This window comes from Plenodomus lingam, assembly GCF_022343315.1.
Source record: "Plenodomus lingam strain CAN1 chromosome Unknown contig_3, whole genome shotgun sequence".
Taxonomy (NCBI): domain Eukaryota; kingdom Fungi; phylum Ascomycota; class Dothideomycetes; order Pleosporales; family Leptosphaeriaceae; genus Plenodomus; species Plenodomus lingam.
In genome coordinates this window covers 3,209,028-3,225,794 of record NW_027093944.1, presented here as the reverse complement: position 1 = coordinate 3,225,794, position 16,767 = coordinate 3,209,028, and the positions used below count along the sequence as shown (strand labels likewise).

Genomic DNA, 16,767 nt, shown 5'->3' with positions numbered 1-16,767 from the left:
TGCTACTTCCTCCTATTTTCAAATAAGAATCGTACTTTATGTGGTTATGAGCGTGATGAATGTGGTTGTATTGTTACAAAAAACAAGAACACACCCAAAGCCGTTTCTACGTTGATGAACAATAGACCCTTTCGAGACAACTCCATAATAGGAAAAGACTTTCTTAGTCTGCGTCAAAAGGTCGTCTTGACAGCTGAGACAAGCTCCTTGACTTTCACAATGGATAGAGTATCTCAGTTCGTTCTGTACTTGGGCCAAGATGCAGCAGTCCAACCGAGCGCAGTTAAGGGAGGACTGAATCCTCAAAGTTCTTGTATTCGTCACATTCGTCTATACAAAGCGTTATCACACCGCTTCTTTCCTCCTAGCGATGATTGTGCATGGCTCACTCGAATGCCAACTCCGCAACTTCGGCTTGCCCAAAATTTCGGCTTGTAACAACATCTGCGTATCGCTTCTCGCTCTCATCCCATCCTCTTTGTTTTCATCAATTATCAATTCCACTTCATCCACCGTAGCAGCAATCTCATAGGTTCCACTGCAAAGCGCAACGATGCCCAAATCGGATTCGATTGTTTGGCTGGGTGGTATTACTGGAAGCTTGCGCTGTAGTACACCTGTCCACGAGAACCGCTTGTCTAGATCCAGAGCGATATTGTGTGGTAAGTTTGCTACATGCGGTTGAAGCCGGAGTATTGGCGAGATGGGGTGAGGGCTGCGATTGCGAATTTTTGTCCGCACAGTTAGAAACTCGTCAACAAAAACTTGAAACTTGGCGCGACCGAGCTGACGAACTGCTTCGCCAGCTTCCATGACAGGATAATCAGACGAGACACTCGTCTCAATGGCAAGATCCTCCAGCTTGATTGCTTCGACCATTCGCGGGGAGAGTCGTATACCACGAAGCTCCAGTTCGCCGTGCCGGCCATTGCCTTCTTCGCGCCAAAATCCGCGTACGCACGCCAAGAGTGCATGACGGTACCAAAAGGCCTCTCGACTTGCTCGCTCAGTCTCGGGTGAAATTTTGCTGGTACTTACGACAAATTGTCGCTGGTTCGCAGGATTTAGAGATGGTATTGCAGCGTGTGGTGCCTTCAAGTGTATCTTTGGTAGCACTACGGCTACTCTGTTGACGTGACCTGGTTGAATAATCTCATTTACAGCATTCGCTTTATCCCATACTTCTTCCTGGCCATCAGTAGCGGGAGATGGACGTAGTACTTGTAGTGATATAGACAATGGGTTAGGCCACGAGTTTCGAAGGTCCAGCAAAAGCATGCAACGCTCATCGTCAAGCTCCTCAAACTGCATGTCCTGAGGACCCGTAGAAAGAGCGTTACCAGCTACCTCCAACGAGCCATCGGGTGGGTCCTGTAGAGTATCCACATTCGAAGATCCGGAACGACGCCACCAGGCAAAGTCGTTCGACAGCGCAACAATGTCAGGACGCTGTAATTGAACACTGGCATTGACAGTGATGCTTATTGGCACAACGACCTGCCGCGTGAAGAATCGTTCTTGTACCTCTGATCTTCTTTTACCTAGGTTCGCATAGTCAATGTGGATAGTTGCATCGGTCAACCGTGTTCGTCCTACTACTTCAATAGTAAAAGTCTTCTCCATCCCTGGCTGTATGTTTGGGAAGTCGTCGTCCTGAAGCTTGCACCAAATCAAAGAAGGATAGTGTGCTAGCTGGTGCTCGAGTTCGTGCAGCTCAGCAGGAGGCAAATCTTTGTTGTTTGAAGCTGCCTCAATCGCTGTCGTCGCTGTATCGATGAAAGAAATATGAACGAAGTCCACCACTGTAGTGCGGGATATGTTCTTAACCGTAATCTTGAACCTTTTTCGCTCTCCTTCAAGGATCATGACTGCTGACTGCGGTAGAGACACGCTAGTGACTTCGATAACGGGTTGATCTGGAATGACTGTGAATGTCAACGTTTCTGGTTTTGGTTGTGAAACAATCCCTGGTTCCATTGTCGAAGCAATAGTTGACGAAGGCCTTGAATTTGGAGCAGTGAGACATGCTTTCAGCCCGATTTTCTTCATCTTTAACTCGCGTTTAGGTTTCCAGGGCTCGGAAAAAATGGGAAACAGACGCTCGCGACACCCAACGAGCTTGACATGGCAACCGATGATTGACATGGTTCCAGGAGAGCGAGCTGTCCCCCCAATCTGGAACTTTTGGGTTCTATAAGGGCCCAATGTAAAATGCTCTTCGAGGGCATGGAATTCGACCCCTTCTGCTGCAATCTTCAGCGCTTCAACACCAACTTCAAAGTCGTATGGATTTTGCAGCGCAATCAAGAATCGGTACTCTTCATTAGCAACCAGAATGGGGTCTGTTGCACTGGATCGTGGCATCTTTAACCATGCATTGTATATGAATGGCCCTTCTTTATGTGGTCCGATCGTCTTGAGCTCCGCCGGTCGGTGGTGAGTAAGCCGCATTATTTCAGGTTCCTCGAGTATGAACAGACCCCTAACGAGAAAGTCATCCCAATACTCCGTCTCGACATCCCGTAAGCCCAGCTTCTTGACCGCAGTCACTGTTCGAGATATGTTGGAGTACAGCCTGACCTGTTCATCGCGTGGGAGAGAGACAAAAACATCCGTACTGTTGGGGCGTGGTGCTGTACCTGGGCCAGCCACACGTAGTAGTAAAGCTGTAAAGTGAAGCAGGCCATCGAAGTCTGGAAGAGCTTCGCAAAAGCCTATGCAGATTCTGAGAATCTCTAATTTCAGTGCGAGGCTTCCAAAAGCTCGCAATGATGAGATTTTTAAAATCGCCTCAATGGCGGCTTCGCTAGGCTTACCATTGGTGCTCCCAACCAAGCTCGACGGCCCATGATCTGAGTTGGCACTCTTAGAATTTGGTATACCATATATGCGACCGAGTAGACCAAGAAACTCCGGGATCCCGCTCTGGTCATCTCCGTCTCCAAGATTTAGAGCGCTGGTACCAAGACTGCCACCGCTAGCAGCATTGAGCGCAGCTAGACCAGCGGCCGGATGTACACCCATCTCTGCGGCGCCTACTTTTCGTGCCTGTATTAAGCCCGGCGTCATGGAAGTGATGAACTCTTTCATCACAATAGCCTTTTTTCTATGTAACCCTAGGGATGAAAGAACAGATGCGATGCCTGCAAGGACGACCACGCGATCAGTGGGATGCATTGAAGAAGCGTCGATGGGGTCGGGTAGTGCACGGAAAAGCATAGATGCAATGTCGTTTCTTGTGGGATGTACGTTAAGTCGTGGGACAGAAAGTCTCGGCTTCTGCTTATAAGGGGTATTTTCGACAAGGTATCGCAATGCGTCCTTGTCTAGATAGCCGGCAGACAGGTTCATTGCAGCAAGCAATCTCGAGAACCGTATGATGCATTCGGAGAAAGCAAGAGCAGGTAAAGATTCTCCGGCAAAGTTGGCCGCGCGAGTGTACAGGTTCAGAATCATATTGACCAAGTCGGGCAATAGTGAGTTTAGAGCTTCGAGAGAAGCATCATAGCCCGTTGTTCCAGAAGGTCCACCTACATCTTGTCCACTGCTAGATGGCGTATGCGTAGGCGACTTATTGCTCCCTGTCTTGTCAAAAGACGGACAACATATTTGGGGGATCTTTATGCATCAGCTAGGTACGCCTCTTAAGACGGGAGATACCAACTTCGAATTCAATGCCTGCCCATGCAAAGAGCAGCAAGCACACCATGATGTTCTCAAGAGCTTTGGCGTGCCACAAATGGTCGCTGAGAGCCCGAGCTCGAGTGGCTCCATCCATCAATTCTCGCATGGCTTCATGCCACTGCCCTGCACATAGGTACAAGGTGCCGATGACAATGCTGATACGACCTCGACCCTTGTTACGCGCTCGTTCACTTACTCCGCCAGAACCAAAGCCATGAGTTGAGACCCGTTCGGCTGCAGCATCTTTACTTGAAGATCGAGCCTTGGAGGTACCTCGCGAGGGAGGGGTTCCTGTTGCAGCATTGACGCCGGATATTTCATCAAAGGTTGTAGGCGGCGTATGGGTGCCTTGGGTATCTTGTGATGCAGTCTTTGGGTCGTCTATAGTCAAAGGTCCTCCAGCATTTAATGATAGTACGGGCATGGACATGCGGTGCATGTCTCGCGACGTACCGTCTGCCGAAGATCCTGGCCTCGTAGTCAAGGGTACTTGCGAATTGCGTCTCGAGAAAGCAAACCCTGCTCCTTCTGGGGCTGCCCAGTTTGGCGTACCTTCAAGTGCGCCACCTTGCGATGCAGGTGAAATCACGGTTGGCAACGCTTGAATAGATTTGGCAAGCGTAGTCATCTCCGCGAGTAGAGTTGCGGTCAAATCGCACATGACTGTCTTCATGGTGGTTGTCTTGAGCTGGCTTGTTGGTGGGATCAACATCGTTTCTGGGGTCAGACATGGGTGCCGTGCTTGAGTCATCGAGTCGAACATTATGAGATTATGGGAATAGGCTCGTGGGAATTGCTCTTTCAAGTCAGACACTGCAGATTGGAGTGTAATAACGCCCTCATCTTGAGGGTCGGGGTGTTCAAAAACGTCATCAGACGAGTCATCGGTGGATGCACGTGACGGCTTCAGCCAGGCGTACTCGGAAGAGTCGCCAATGCCAATGACGAGCAGCGGCTCCCTGAATTGCTCAAATGGAGACAATGATAAGTGAGTTGCAAGAGGCATTGCAGTTGCCAAATCATAGAGTACAGTTCCACCGGGGAACGCCAAGGGAGAGAACATGTCTATTGGACGCCAAGGTCAGCACAATTTGGGCATGATCTATGTTCGCAAAGGGTTCGTACTACGGTCCGGGCGAGGATCCGGACTGATGTCTCCTAGCCTAACCAGCGACTGCTGTTGGAAGAGGTCGACATAGACCATAAAGCGTGAACGTCTAATGTGTCCCACCGGGAGAAGAAGGGCCCTGATGCGCGCGGGCGCAATCGGGGATAAAGGGTCAGCACCCATGGCAACATTGAGGATGAGGATGACCCCAAGTTCGAGGTGGAGGAGATTGGTCAGCAAATGAAGACAGTGTGGGCGGGTGCCTGCATCGCGTATACGAATATTGCACGCAACACACAACGGGTTGTTGTCGATGCTTCAAGCTCCCGGTTCAACATTGGAGGCGGTGGGCCCAAGGTTTGGCGCTAAACCGTATCTGGACATGGCCCCTGCACCTGCATCCCCAAATGCCAGTCCGAGACATTTGTCGAGACCAGCTCAAGACTCCAACCACTTGCGCCCATTATTCTGTTTGCTGTCCTTGCTCTTCACCTTTCTTACATAGCGTTTGCATGAGCAGGAGTAGTTTGCAAACTTACCAAGCTTCTTTTACATTCTGCAAGGTTCCCCGGACTTTGCCACTGACGTTTCAGAGTCTGGCTGGGTGCTGTAGGCACCTATCAGGCAACATCGTCGACCTCATCACGAGCCCTACTGGTATCTCTCATCCTCTTCACATCACACATTGTAGGCGTACGACTATACTTTCACTCCAGTCTGGCTGCGAGTACCCGATACGGTAGTGTACTCTTCTCATGCGCTTCCTGGACGCTCAACAGGATCCCCCAAGATGGCCACGATTGATTATGCGCGTCTGCGCAACCAGACCATGGCCGACGGCTTCGATAGCGAGGTTACTGTCAATACAAGAGCATTAATAGACAAGGTCTTGGCACGGTATTCTAGCGAACACACGACTTTACGAGAGCTCATACAAAACGCCGCCGACGCCAAGGCCAACAAGGTTACGATCAGGCTTGAGACGGATCCTTCTTTAAATGTACCCGCACCGCAAGGTGCAGATGATTCCATTCTTTTGAAGCATGTCATTCAACATCATACCCTGAAGCGATTAGTCGTAACTAATAATGGTCAACCCTTCACTCCCGCAGACTGGAGTCGCCTCAAGAGTATTGCAGACGGAAATCCGGATGAGACCAAGATTGGTGCCTTTGGTGTCGGTTTCTACAGCGTCTTTGCTGATTGTGACGAACCCTTTGTTGTCTCTGGGGATAAAACCATGGCATTCTACTGGAAAGGCAACACATTATCAACCAAGATTTCAACGGTACCACCTGGACATACGACCAAAGACACCATCTTTTCATTAGATTACCGACAAGCCAATACAGCATCACCATCTTACAATCCTTCAAAACTGCCAAATTTACCTTCGCTGTGCCAGTTCTTGGCTACCAGTCTGACCTTTGTCGGCCTCGAGTCTATCGAACTCCATGTCGACGATTACGTGGTAGCGTCTTTCTCAAAAAAGATTTCTCCGCCTGAACAAGTCACGGTTTCGCAGGGCCTGAAGACAGAGACCGAGGGTGGGCTCATGCGCGTGACCAACGTCACAAGACAGCATTCGCAAATTGATGCGAGTTGGCTTAATGTGATTGCTTCTGCGCAACTTGCGCCCAAGCGAGCTGCGGAAATTGTACAGCAAGAAGTTCGCAACGCTGGCTCCTCGTTACGCAGCTTTTTCTCCAAGTTTGCAGCACCTCCACCCCCAGCTGCCAAGGTTATCAAACCAGCACCCTCCGAGAAGCCTGATGCGAGTCTTGAGATTGCTGGCGAATCTAAGAGCACCATTTTCCTCCAAGTTTGCAATGTGGAGGTCGCGACGCGTGTTTCACGGAATTTTGCGGCAGAGATTGAACGGGCTACCAAAAAGCCTCCGCCAAAGACCACCAGAATTGCTTTACTGACGTCGCCCTATCAAGATCCTACCAGTACAGTCACCTCTGGGTCAGGCAACACGGCTGATCTTGGTTCCCAAATCTTCGCCCAAGTCTTGCCCACAAAGTCGGGTCGCATCTTTATTGGTTTCCCAACTGCACAAACGACTGGCTATCTCGCCCACGTTTCTGCGCCATCTCTTATACCAACAGTCGAAAGAGAGAATGTGGATATGAATGCCCGTTACATTTCAACCTGGAACATTGAGCTGCTGCGTGTAGCTGGGCTGGCGTGTCGCATGACCTACATGTTTGAAATGAATGCAATACACGATATGTTTGGCAAAGAACCCATGGAGTCCTTGGTTGCTAGAGCCGTTTACATTTTTCAACAGTACACGGCCAATGCTTCGCATCCTTCCACCTCATTGGGCGAAAAGATAGACGAGGCCTTTTGGACTTGTTCCAAGGAACGCTCCATTTCCATATTATCGACCAAGGGCATCATGCCAAGCAAGAATGTACGCATGCCGGCAGAAACTTTGAGCTTCCTCGGGCAAGTCCCCATGGTACCACAGGAGCTTGCGAATGGGGCTGTAACTTTCATGCTCAGTCTTCATAATCGTGGCTTTATCACAGATTTGACAATGGGTGACATTCGACGAGGCCTCGAGTCTCGCGCATTAAACGAAGAAGAGCTTATAGAATTCCTTAAATGGTGCGGCGCAAAACTCGAGACAGGGGAGATCGATGTGCCAGGCTCCCGTAGCCTTTTTGAGGTTACTGTAGCCAACATTGATGTGCAGCCTGAAAAGAATTCCGGCCGGATTCTCGCTCTAGGGGACATTAGCACCTACGTCAATCCAGCCAGGATCTCGCCTACTCTTCCTTTGCCTTCAGATACCATTCCTTTTGTCTTCACCCGTGGCATGTCCGTTCGGCAGCTACAACTCTTTGGGTGGTTGGAGCTGTCCATGGTTCGATGGCTCCGACATATGACTTCCCAACCACAGCTGGAGGCCTTTTCTACAGACGAAGAATTGGCTTTGTCAGTACTGACACTGACATCAAAGTGCTGGGAACAGCTCGACGCAAGTTCCAAAGAAACCATTGTCAAGATTCTTACACCACACGCCATTATGCCAACCAAATTAGGCATGCGCCGACCAACAGAAACCTATTTCCCTACGGTCAAACTTTTCGATGATTTGCCCACTGTAAAGACGTTTGCTGGGTCGAAGGAAAAATTCTTACTGTCCCTTGGAGTGCGCAAAACTATCGATCTTCCTATGGTGTTTGATAGGATGCGCAATCGCGATACACAACAAGAGGGCAAGGCCGCTTGGAACCACGTAGATCTCATTCGTTACTTTGCTTCCGTAATTGACGAGATTCCTAAACAGGATCTGGACCGCTTACGGGAGACGCCCTTTCTGCCAGGGGAGGGTGCATCAGTCAAGCCCAATCAGTTGTTCAAGGTCTCAGATCTACATGCTCCGGATCCCGCGATACTGCCACTAGGATTCCCTCAGATCAAATTGCCATTCGAGTTTCGATCTACCTCGCGCGAAGGCACTTTACTATTGCGTTTGGGTCTCAAACAATGGCCAGATTCCATTGCCGTTGCAAAGGTCTTGTACGAGGCTGGTCAGGAGAACGATTCGATACTTTATAAGCTCGCCATGGACTACTTTCTGCAAAATTATTACAAGAATATGTATGCAGCCGAAGCACAGAGATTCGCAACCCTCACATGGCCCATTTTGCCCACAGAACAGGCCCCATTTCCTACTCTTGTCGGTCCATTCCAATGCTATACAAACCAGAGCGCAGCTTGTCTCGGCTTTGCTGTTCTCCGCAGTGATCTACGTCCACACGCCGACAAGTTCGGCGTCCAGAAAGATCCAAGCATAGCCCCGTGTGTGCAGTACTTGCTCAAAAATCCGCCGAAGACCAAGCTCGATGCTGAGATGCAATTTGCGTATTTAGCCACTCGAGCATCAGACTTGGACCAGTACAAGGGTCTCATTGCGAACCTCGCGACTGCCAATATTGTTCCAATCTTTCGTAAGTACTATCTGGACCCCTCTTGTAGTGGGTTCGAGGATCGCACGAGACATCAGACTGGGAAGACAGAAATGCGGATCCACCACTACGACCCACCCGAACATGTGTTCGTCGGTAGAGACCAAGAGTATCGTGGCATACTCGACTATGTACAGTATAGCGCCGAGGCGACAGCATTCTTGCTGAAGGCTGGTGCAAAACACGAGCCCAGCACTCATGATCTCGCGTCTCTTCTTGCCAAGAACCCGACTCGTTTCCTCAACACCATTGGTCAGGAAAAGTATCTCGACTTGTTAAGGAAGCTAGCAGAGCACGCCGCAAACCTTTGGAAAGACAAAGACTTGGTCAAGACATTGATCAATTCTAGAATGCTGCTCGGATACCGGGATATCAAGGAAGATGTGAAAAAGGAGGAAGCCGATGGTGAGGATCTAGATGATCTCGACGAGCCAAACATGCATCGCGAATGGTCTCTGAACAAACCCAGCGAGATTGTCATCATTGATAATGTCCAGTACATGACCCGCTTTCGCGACTTTATCATTGCCGCACCTCAAGAAGAGTTGGTCGAAGAATTTTATGCCCGCTTTGGCGTACAAAAGGTTTCTGAGCTTGTGAAGACGGATCAGCGCATCGGCACGCCTGCTCGCGACCAGACACCTGCACAGGATTTGCGTAGGGGTATCTTGGAACGTGCGAGGCTCTTTTTGCACGAGTATGAGCGCGATGCGTCCTCCAAAGCCATCAGGCACGACGTCAAGTGGCTTGGATCAAATTTGACGGTGCAGTGCGTGTCCGACATATCTATTCGGTACTCGCTTGTGGAGCGCAACGTGGCAACGTCAGTAAAGCGATCTGCGGCTATTGTCAAAGTGCGTGGTACAGGCTATGTCTTGAGCATCACTAACAAGTATGATCTCTACGACGTTTCAAGCGAACTTGTCAGGCTTCTAGTCACGCGTCCAAAGCGCAACGATGCGATTGCGCTCGAACGCATTTTGACTGAGCCTCTACGCCGATTGCAGCAAAAGGGTATCAATGTCGAGCGCATTTTGCGCCGAAAAGAACACGAGGCTCGTATTGCGCGACAAGTCGAGCAAGAACGTGAAGAAGAGGAACAGCAGCGTATCATGGAGCAAAACAAGTCTGGCCTTGCATGCGCTCCAGAGACTGAAAATGTTCCACCACAAACACCCGAAAAGCCAGTTCAGATGCCAGGCTCTTTTGGTAGTCCCGAAGCGGGCATGGAAGTTGCAGAGCATGGCCGTCGATTGGCAGACAAGGGACTGATCAACAACTGGGCCAAAAAGCTTGGGTTCAAGACTGCAGCGGAACAACCGTTTGCTGGTACTGATGGCCCTCAGATCAGTCGCGATATTCAAGCCACCAGGTCCAACATACAAAATGCCATCAAGGAATGTCGGCCAACAGGCATGGCCAATATCAATACAAGGCATCATCAGGATCCGACCGAGTTGGACAAGGGCGGTTACTGCAATGGAGAGCAGTGGGAAAACCTGCACAAGGCATTCGCTGTGCCTTTTGCTGGCCGACAGATTGACGTTTACTATGGCCGCGATGAGAGTGCGCCTCGTGCTGAGCTTGCCAGTCCGTTGTCAGCCTTTCTGCCACTTATCTTTGGCCTCACCACTGTCTTTGCAGTCAACCCGGCTGCCGTCTGCATCTTTCTCGACCGCAAGTCAAACACAGTCGCTTTCAATATGAGCGGCACCCTCTTCTTCAACTTGGCTTGGTTTATGGCCTTGCACAGTGAGGGATGTGCAACCAAGCAGGGCAAGCTGAGGGCTCTCGACAGCTGGTTCTTCACCTATTGCCACGAATTGGCGCATAATCTCGTGGCGGACCACAATGCAAGGCACAGTTGGTATCAGCAGCAAATCGCCATAGAGTACAGCCAGCAGTATCGTGCTGCCCTCGAGGACTTCACGCAGGGATTACTGACTTGAGTTTCCCCACTGCGTGTAGACTGTTGTATTCGTGGTGGCAGTCTCACTCCTTGGCTGGTGTGGCCCTTTAGTTTTGTAAGATGATCAAAATCCTCAGTCACGAAAGAGGAGCAGATGTGATGATTCTCATGGCCCAAACAACGTGGTTGACGTGTACCTGTAGACTGCTTGATACTGCACCTTTTGCCCAGTCTAACATGGAGTTTACGCCAATGATGCCCCTGATCAATCGAGCCCGTCTTGCCACTCATACACCTTGCCATCCATGCACTCGTCGGTGTGATGCAGACACGCTGGGATGGGGCACATGCTCCCTCTTCGTGTACTTGTTCTGTTCTAGCACAGGCAGTACACCCAACCATAGGCAGTCTGCTCCCTTGGCTCTACAACCTCTTCGCTGCGAGCTTCCTGCGGGCCTGGACGGTATACGCATACAGAGCGTCTTTGAAGGCGAACAGAAACGCGGCTGTGATGACGCTTTGTGTGACCTTGGGTCCAATACCTGAAGTTGCGTTTCGCGTCAGCAATCCCAGCCCTAGAAAACACGGTGACAATAGAAAAGAGAAAGACGTACCGCCATACAGGCCCTTGTATCCCTCCTCCCTGATGATCCGCCTAAAGGTCGTCAACATGTCCTCACGCGGCCCGTCACGACCGGCAACGTGCATCCTGCTCTTGACCGTAATATACGGGTAGGTGATGCTGGTTGCGAGCAACTTGCCCACGGCACCGAGGTAAAAGGCATCGGTGGGTGTGACGCGCCTCTTCTTCTCGAGGAACTGCTTCATCTGCTCAAAGACGGTGTATTGCAGGATGGGATTGATGACGAGCACGAGGGCGGGCATGACGCCTGCAAAGAGACGCGCTGGGCCCTCGTCGCGGATCAGAGCGAAGAGCGTGGCCAGCGTCGAGGGCGCTTTGGTGGGCTTGGAGGTCGCCACGTCAGGCAGTGTGTCTTCCGAGGCCTCCGACTTGCGCGTCGTCATGCGTGTGTTGACGACCCAGATGGGGTTTGTCATCAGGACGGTTGCGCTGCCGGCTAGGGCGCCGGCGAGCATCGACTCCACAGTGGTGAGTTTGGACGAGGCGCGGCCGGCTTTGCGTGCGGCTTTCTCGAAGAAGGAGCGCGTCCATTCATACCCTTTGCTGGAATCAATATGGGGCGTATGTGCATGGCAGGCGGAGGGGAGGATGTACAGTAGTAATACACAAAGTTGGTCACGCTGATTCCGAAGAGGGCCGAGTCGAGACCTGCGTACAGACCTGCAATGCCCTCGCGCTTGATGATGCGACGCGCGGCATCGAGAGTAGAGGACTGCGCGCGCTTGGACTCGACTTGTGCGCGCGTGGAGAGGGTGATGAGGGGATATCTGTGGGCGTTGTGAGGCCATGTTGTGGCTGCGATGGAGGATCAAGGGAGGCATACGTCAAGGCCATGGACAGTAGACCTCCTCCGGCACCAGCAAGCGCATGGGCAACATTATCGCTCTGCTGGGCGGCTGTTGTCTGCGGCACTGCCGCCGTGGATTCCGCGAGCTGAGCCTGCGCTTTCTGCTGCGTATTCGACATGTCCGGTTCGGTCGACTGTATCTTCGTGTCTGGTAAGAAGGTGGGGTGAAAGGGAAGGACGTGGTCGTGTCGGATGGATGTGCTGTCGAGAGCTATGTGTCCTTTTTCCAACGGAGCGTGCGATCATCCAGGTGGGGTGAATGAAAAGGCGTCAAAAGAGGTCGAGTCGTCGCAGCTCCGCATCGTGCGAGTGCGGCTCCGTTTTGCTTGTGAACGTCACACTTTGCCCATTCCCGGGGGTTAAGAATGTACAACCGAGGTAAGTAGATGCCCTCCCCCCAGCCTTGTCCCAATGTCTTGATACGGTCATCTGCCATGGCAGCACACAATCGTCTTGTCTGGCAAATGCAAATGCAAATGCATGTATCCGTGACATGCATGGGGGTACACACTCGTCAGGCTTGAAAGTTGACAGGATGGGGACTCGTCAGTGGAAGAGGACAGAGTGAATGCCTGATGCCATGGTGGTTTAAAATGCCTGGCGACACGCAGTGTTGGTGTCCGTTCGCAGTGGGGCAGCGGACATGGGTGTGCAAGGGGTGTTGCAAGAGCGCTTGAGCTGTTTGTCTTCTTGTGTGCACTCGTCCCATTGTGTGTCGTATGTGTGCATGGCGGCTCATGTCCCAAAATAGCCCTGCTGTTCCCTGTTCAGTGGGAGAGAAGTGGTCAAGTGTGCAAAATGTGCCCAAAACAGCGCAGCCGCCAAACGACGGCAAATTCCTGTCACGCCAAAAGAGTTTGGAATCTGCGATCCCGACGCGTCATTGGTAATCCCGACCGACCTCTGCCTAATCACTGCTGCTGCCGTTGCTGTTGCTGTTGCTGTTGCTTTGGGAGGGAACGACGCGGAAGCTGGGATAAGGGAAAGAAAAAAAAAAGGTTTCGAGGAAAAGGGCGCAAGACGACAAAAGAGGCCCAAAAACACTCGTCGTACCTTCACCCTCGTCCCCTCCCTCACCACCACCACCACCACCACCACCACCCCGTGCTGTTATTTGCGACAGCGACAGCGGATCCGCACTCCCGAGCCTTGTTCGGTAATCTACGCTACCTGCCTACCTATACTCACCTACCCTACCGTCTGATTTTACGGCCTAGGTGTCACTGTACTTGCCTGGTCCTGGGACCTTTTGACGCTCACCTTTGCCCTTTTGATTTGTCGACGCGGCCGCGACTCTACCTCGGGACATTCACGGCATGGTGACGAGCCCTGGACTGTGTCTATTGTACCGGTAGCCCCGTAGCAGAGCCACTGCAAACCCGCGGACCCCCCGCCCCCGAAAGCCATGCAAGTCGACTTTGGCGACGATGCAGAGTCGGAGCACAGTCTGCATCTAACCACAAACCCCCATTACGACCATCCACATCCAGGCTCTGGCGGCAGCCCGTCCTACTCACCCTTTAGGCACCCAGGCAGCGGCAGTGGCAGCGGCAGTACGGGTCACAGTGGGCGTGGGCGTGGACGTGGCCGCGGTGGTGTTGGTGGTAGTGGTAGTGGTAGTGGTGGTCGTGGTGGTCGTGGTAGTGGTGGTAGTGGTAGTGGTAGTGGTGGTCGTGGTGGTCGTGGTGGTCGTGGTGGCGTACCATCAATTGATCCCGGACTGGACCAGAACACAGGTGCCGCCGGCCGAAATGCACACGCGCCGCCCACGACGACGGACAGTCACGACGACGACCATCACCACGACCACCACGACCACCACGACCACCACGACCACCACGACCACCATGACCACCACGACCACCACGACCACCACGACCACCACGACCACCACGACCACCACGACCACGCCCACCAGACCACGCCCAACCAACACCTCCTTCAGCCCGAGAATGCCGAACACCTCCCCCACGGCTTCTATGGCGACATGCGCACCTCGCAGACTCCCCCAACCTCGTCCAATCCCTCCCCACGCTTCTCCGCCCTATCCCCCGGGAGAGAGCGCAAGCAGCCAGCCTCGGCCTACACGCCAGACGATCGCTCCCTGCCGCCGCGCGACGTGTCCGACGACACCATCGACGCTGCCTACGCCGCCTTTATCCTCTACTGCAACCCCAGCTTCCCCGCCACCACCACCGACACCACCGAGCTGGTCAAGTTGTTCAGGACGCCGCCGAAGAGCGATGGAAACGCCTTTAGCACCTGGACCCTGTTTGAGCTCATTCGCAAGTTCGACGCCAAGGAGATCAAGACGTGGACCCAGCTGGCCCTCGACTTGGGCGTTAAACCGCCCAATACGGACGAGGGGCAGAGCACGCAAAAGGTGCAGCAGTACTCGGTCAGGCTCAAGGTACGGATTCCCCATGTCTTCTGAACACCTCTCCCCCCTCTTTTCCTTCCCAGTTGACTGTCCGCAGCGATGGATGCGTGCGATGCATATTGACGCATTCTTCGAATACCTCATTGGCAACCAGCATCCCTACTATATCCAAATACCGCCTTTGCACGACCCCTTTCCCGACGGAGGCCGTGATGGCGTCCCACTCGAAGAAGATCTCGCCATTCGTGCACTGGACCCGAAATTCAAGCCCAAGCGAGGGCGACGAAAGGTAGAAGACGGGGAAGACGACATGGACTATGACGAAGGCTCTGCCCCTGTCCGGAAGCGACCTCTGCTTGACACATCGGTACCGTTTGGCAACGCTCTGCAACCGCAATCAGCATATCCGACTACTGCACATCCAGATCACCATCTGGGAGGCTTTCTGACACCACAGGATCCGTGGACTGCCGTCTCAGCAGTCACTCCGTCTTCTGCCTTGACTGCCGCTTCAGCACCCGGACGTCTAGGTCAGAAGAGTCTCACGCCATACTCGGCTTCGCCCATGTCTGGCCAACAACTACGCTGGCGCCTCAATACAACAGACACTCCGCAAACACCGCACCCCCTGTCGGCAGTGACCCCCCAATCCGCCTATCCGTTCTTTGATGAACCCCAATCGGCCGTCACACCCTCGAGTGCCAAACCGCGGGCCAGGCGACGGCATGGGCCTGCCGTGTCATCAGCCTGGTCTACCAACAATGGCTCGTCCACTGGCAAACTTCGAGGTCGACCACCAAGCAACCGCTCCATCCGCGACGGCCCCTTTGTCACCTTCCCCGCCAATCCCAAAACCCGCGAAGGCCCCCCCATCGACCGCAACCCCGGTAACCTGACGCCCATTGTCGAGCGTGCACACTCGGATCCCCCGAGCCAAGAACACATCTTTCGCTTCCCACCCACACCTGCCTCTGCCATCTCGCCATCGCGCATGGAAGGCTCCATGCCCGGCTCCGGACAAAAGCAACGATTGAGTCTACAAGTCCCGCCCAATGTCGGAAATCCCGTCGTCCGCCTCGTCACACCAACTGTCCTTGTCAATGGCGAGGAAAACGAATCCCCGGCCTCGAACCTCCGAGCTTCAGGTAGGAGCAGTGCCGTCTCCGAGCACCGCGGTGATGCACACTATGCAGCACAACACACAGGCACGGCCACGGGCCCAACACACCAAACCTACCACGGCGCACTCACACCCTCCGAAACACCCGCCCACCCACGTCCACCACCCCCTTCCTCCTCCCGAATCCAAACAGACCCTACCTCTGATGCCCCCTCACACGACACCACGCCCCTCATCCCCCTCGAAACCATCAACCGCGTCCTCGCTGCAGAACTCCTCCGTGCCCCGCTCTCGGGCCGGCGGAAACGGCTACGCGGCACAGAGGCAAAGGGTCTTGCCTCTGCCATCTTGCATCCGTTGTACCCGGCCAGGGATACTGCGGCCTCTGGGCCCTCTCACCTCCCCAAATCCACACACCCATCGAAACATGATCCCATCGCACAGCCTGCACTCGGCATCGCAATCAGTAGCTGTCTGGGGCTCACGGCTGCGGTGGGACTCGGGGCTGGAGGGCCAGCGGGCGGGGTGCGCAAGATCGAGTGTCTGCGGTTTCGGGTGGGCAGGGATGGATATGAGAGTCCGGTTGAGGAGGGTGATGAGGAGGAAGAGGGTGTGGGTGCAGGGGCTGGAGATGAAGGGGGTGCAGTGGGAGCTGCGGCCGAGGGCGATGCAGATACGGGTGCGGGTGCTGATGCGAGTGGCAGGAGACAAGGCAGCAGCGTCAAGGAAACATGGGATGTCTACTTTGAAGTCACATTCGGCGGGCTCAGGGGCGAGTGGGGCATCAAGGGCCTCGTGATCGGGGCAACAGACGGACAAGGAGGCAAACGTACACGCGGTCCTCGTACCAGCGGTGCAGGCGCTGCTGGTAACCAGGACCACAACGACGACGACGACGATGAAGACGACGACGACGGTGCTGCAGCCTTGAACAAAGAAGATGCGGCAACGCATTGGAAGAGAAGGTTTTTGGATGCGCGGGCGCGCTGTAGACGGGTGGAGGAGGAGGTTGAGGGCTTGAAGGAGAGGGTTTTGGATGTTTTGTTGTAAATTAGGGGGGTTTTTTTTCTCGGGGGCGCATGGGGGGTTTAGG

At 53.3% G+C, this 16,767-nt stretch overlaps 4 protein-coding genes across 4 annotated transcripts; 2 read left to right on the top strand and 2 right to left on the bottom strand.

Annotated features, from left to right (window-relative positions):
- Window positions 1–345: 345 nt before the first annotated feature.
- On the bottom strand, window positions 346–4,975 carry IAQ61_008313 (uncharacterized protein; the record flags this gene model as incomplete). Its single annotated transcript, XM_003837004.1, has 3 exons — window positions 346–3,618; window positions 3,665–4,749; window positions 4,810–4,975. The coding sequence occupies 3 exons, from the start codon at window positions 4,973–4,975 to the stop codon at window positions 346–348; spliced, it is 4,524 nt and encodes a 1,507-aa protein (XP_003837052.1).
- Window positions 4,976–5,582: 607 nt separating this feature from the next.
- Window positions 5,583–10,724, top strand: IAQ61_008312 (uncharacterized protein; the record flags this gene model as incomplete). Its single annotated transcript, XM_066097950.1, has 1 exon — window positions 5,583–10,724. One exon carries the CDS (start codon window positions 5,583–5,585, stop codon window positions 10,722–10,724), a length of 5,142 nt encoding a protein of 1,713 aa, XP_065952447.1.
- A 383-nt stretch (window positions 10,725–11,107) lies between these two features.
- On the bottom strand, window positions 11,108–12,293 carry IAQ61_008311 (uncharacterized protein; the record flags this gene model as incomplete). The annotated part of the gene is made up of 4 exons (XM_003837007.1): window positions 11,108–11,226; window positions 11,299–11,865; window positions 11,922–12,094; window positions 12,151–12,293. The coding sequence occupies 4 exons, from the start codon at window positions 12,291–12,293 to the stop codon at window positions 11,108–11,110; spliced, it is 1,002 nt and encodes a 333-aa protein (XP_003837055.1).
- Window positions 12,294–14,161: 1,868 nt separating this feature from the next.
- Window positions 14,162–16,724, top strand: IAQ61_008310 (uncharacterized protein; the record flags this gene model as incomplete). The annotated part of the gene is made up of 2 exons (XM_066097949.1): window positions 14,162–14,584; window positions 14,652–16,724. 2 exons carry the CDS (start codon window positions 14,162–14,164, stop codon window positions 16,722–16,724), a joined length of 2,496 nt encoding a protein of 831 aa, XP_065952446.1.
- Window positions 16,725–16,767: the final 43 nt, after the last annotated feature.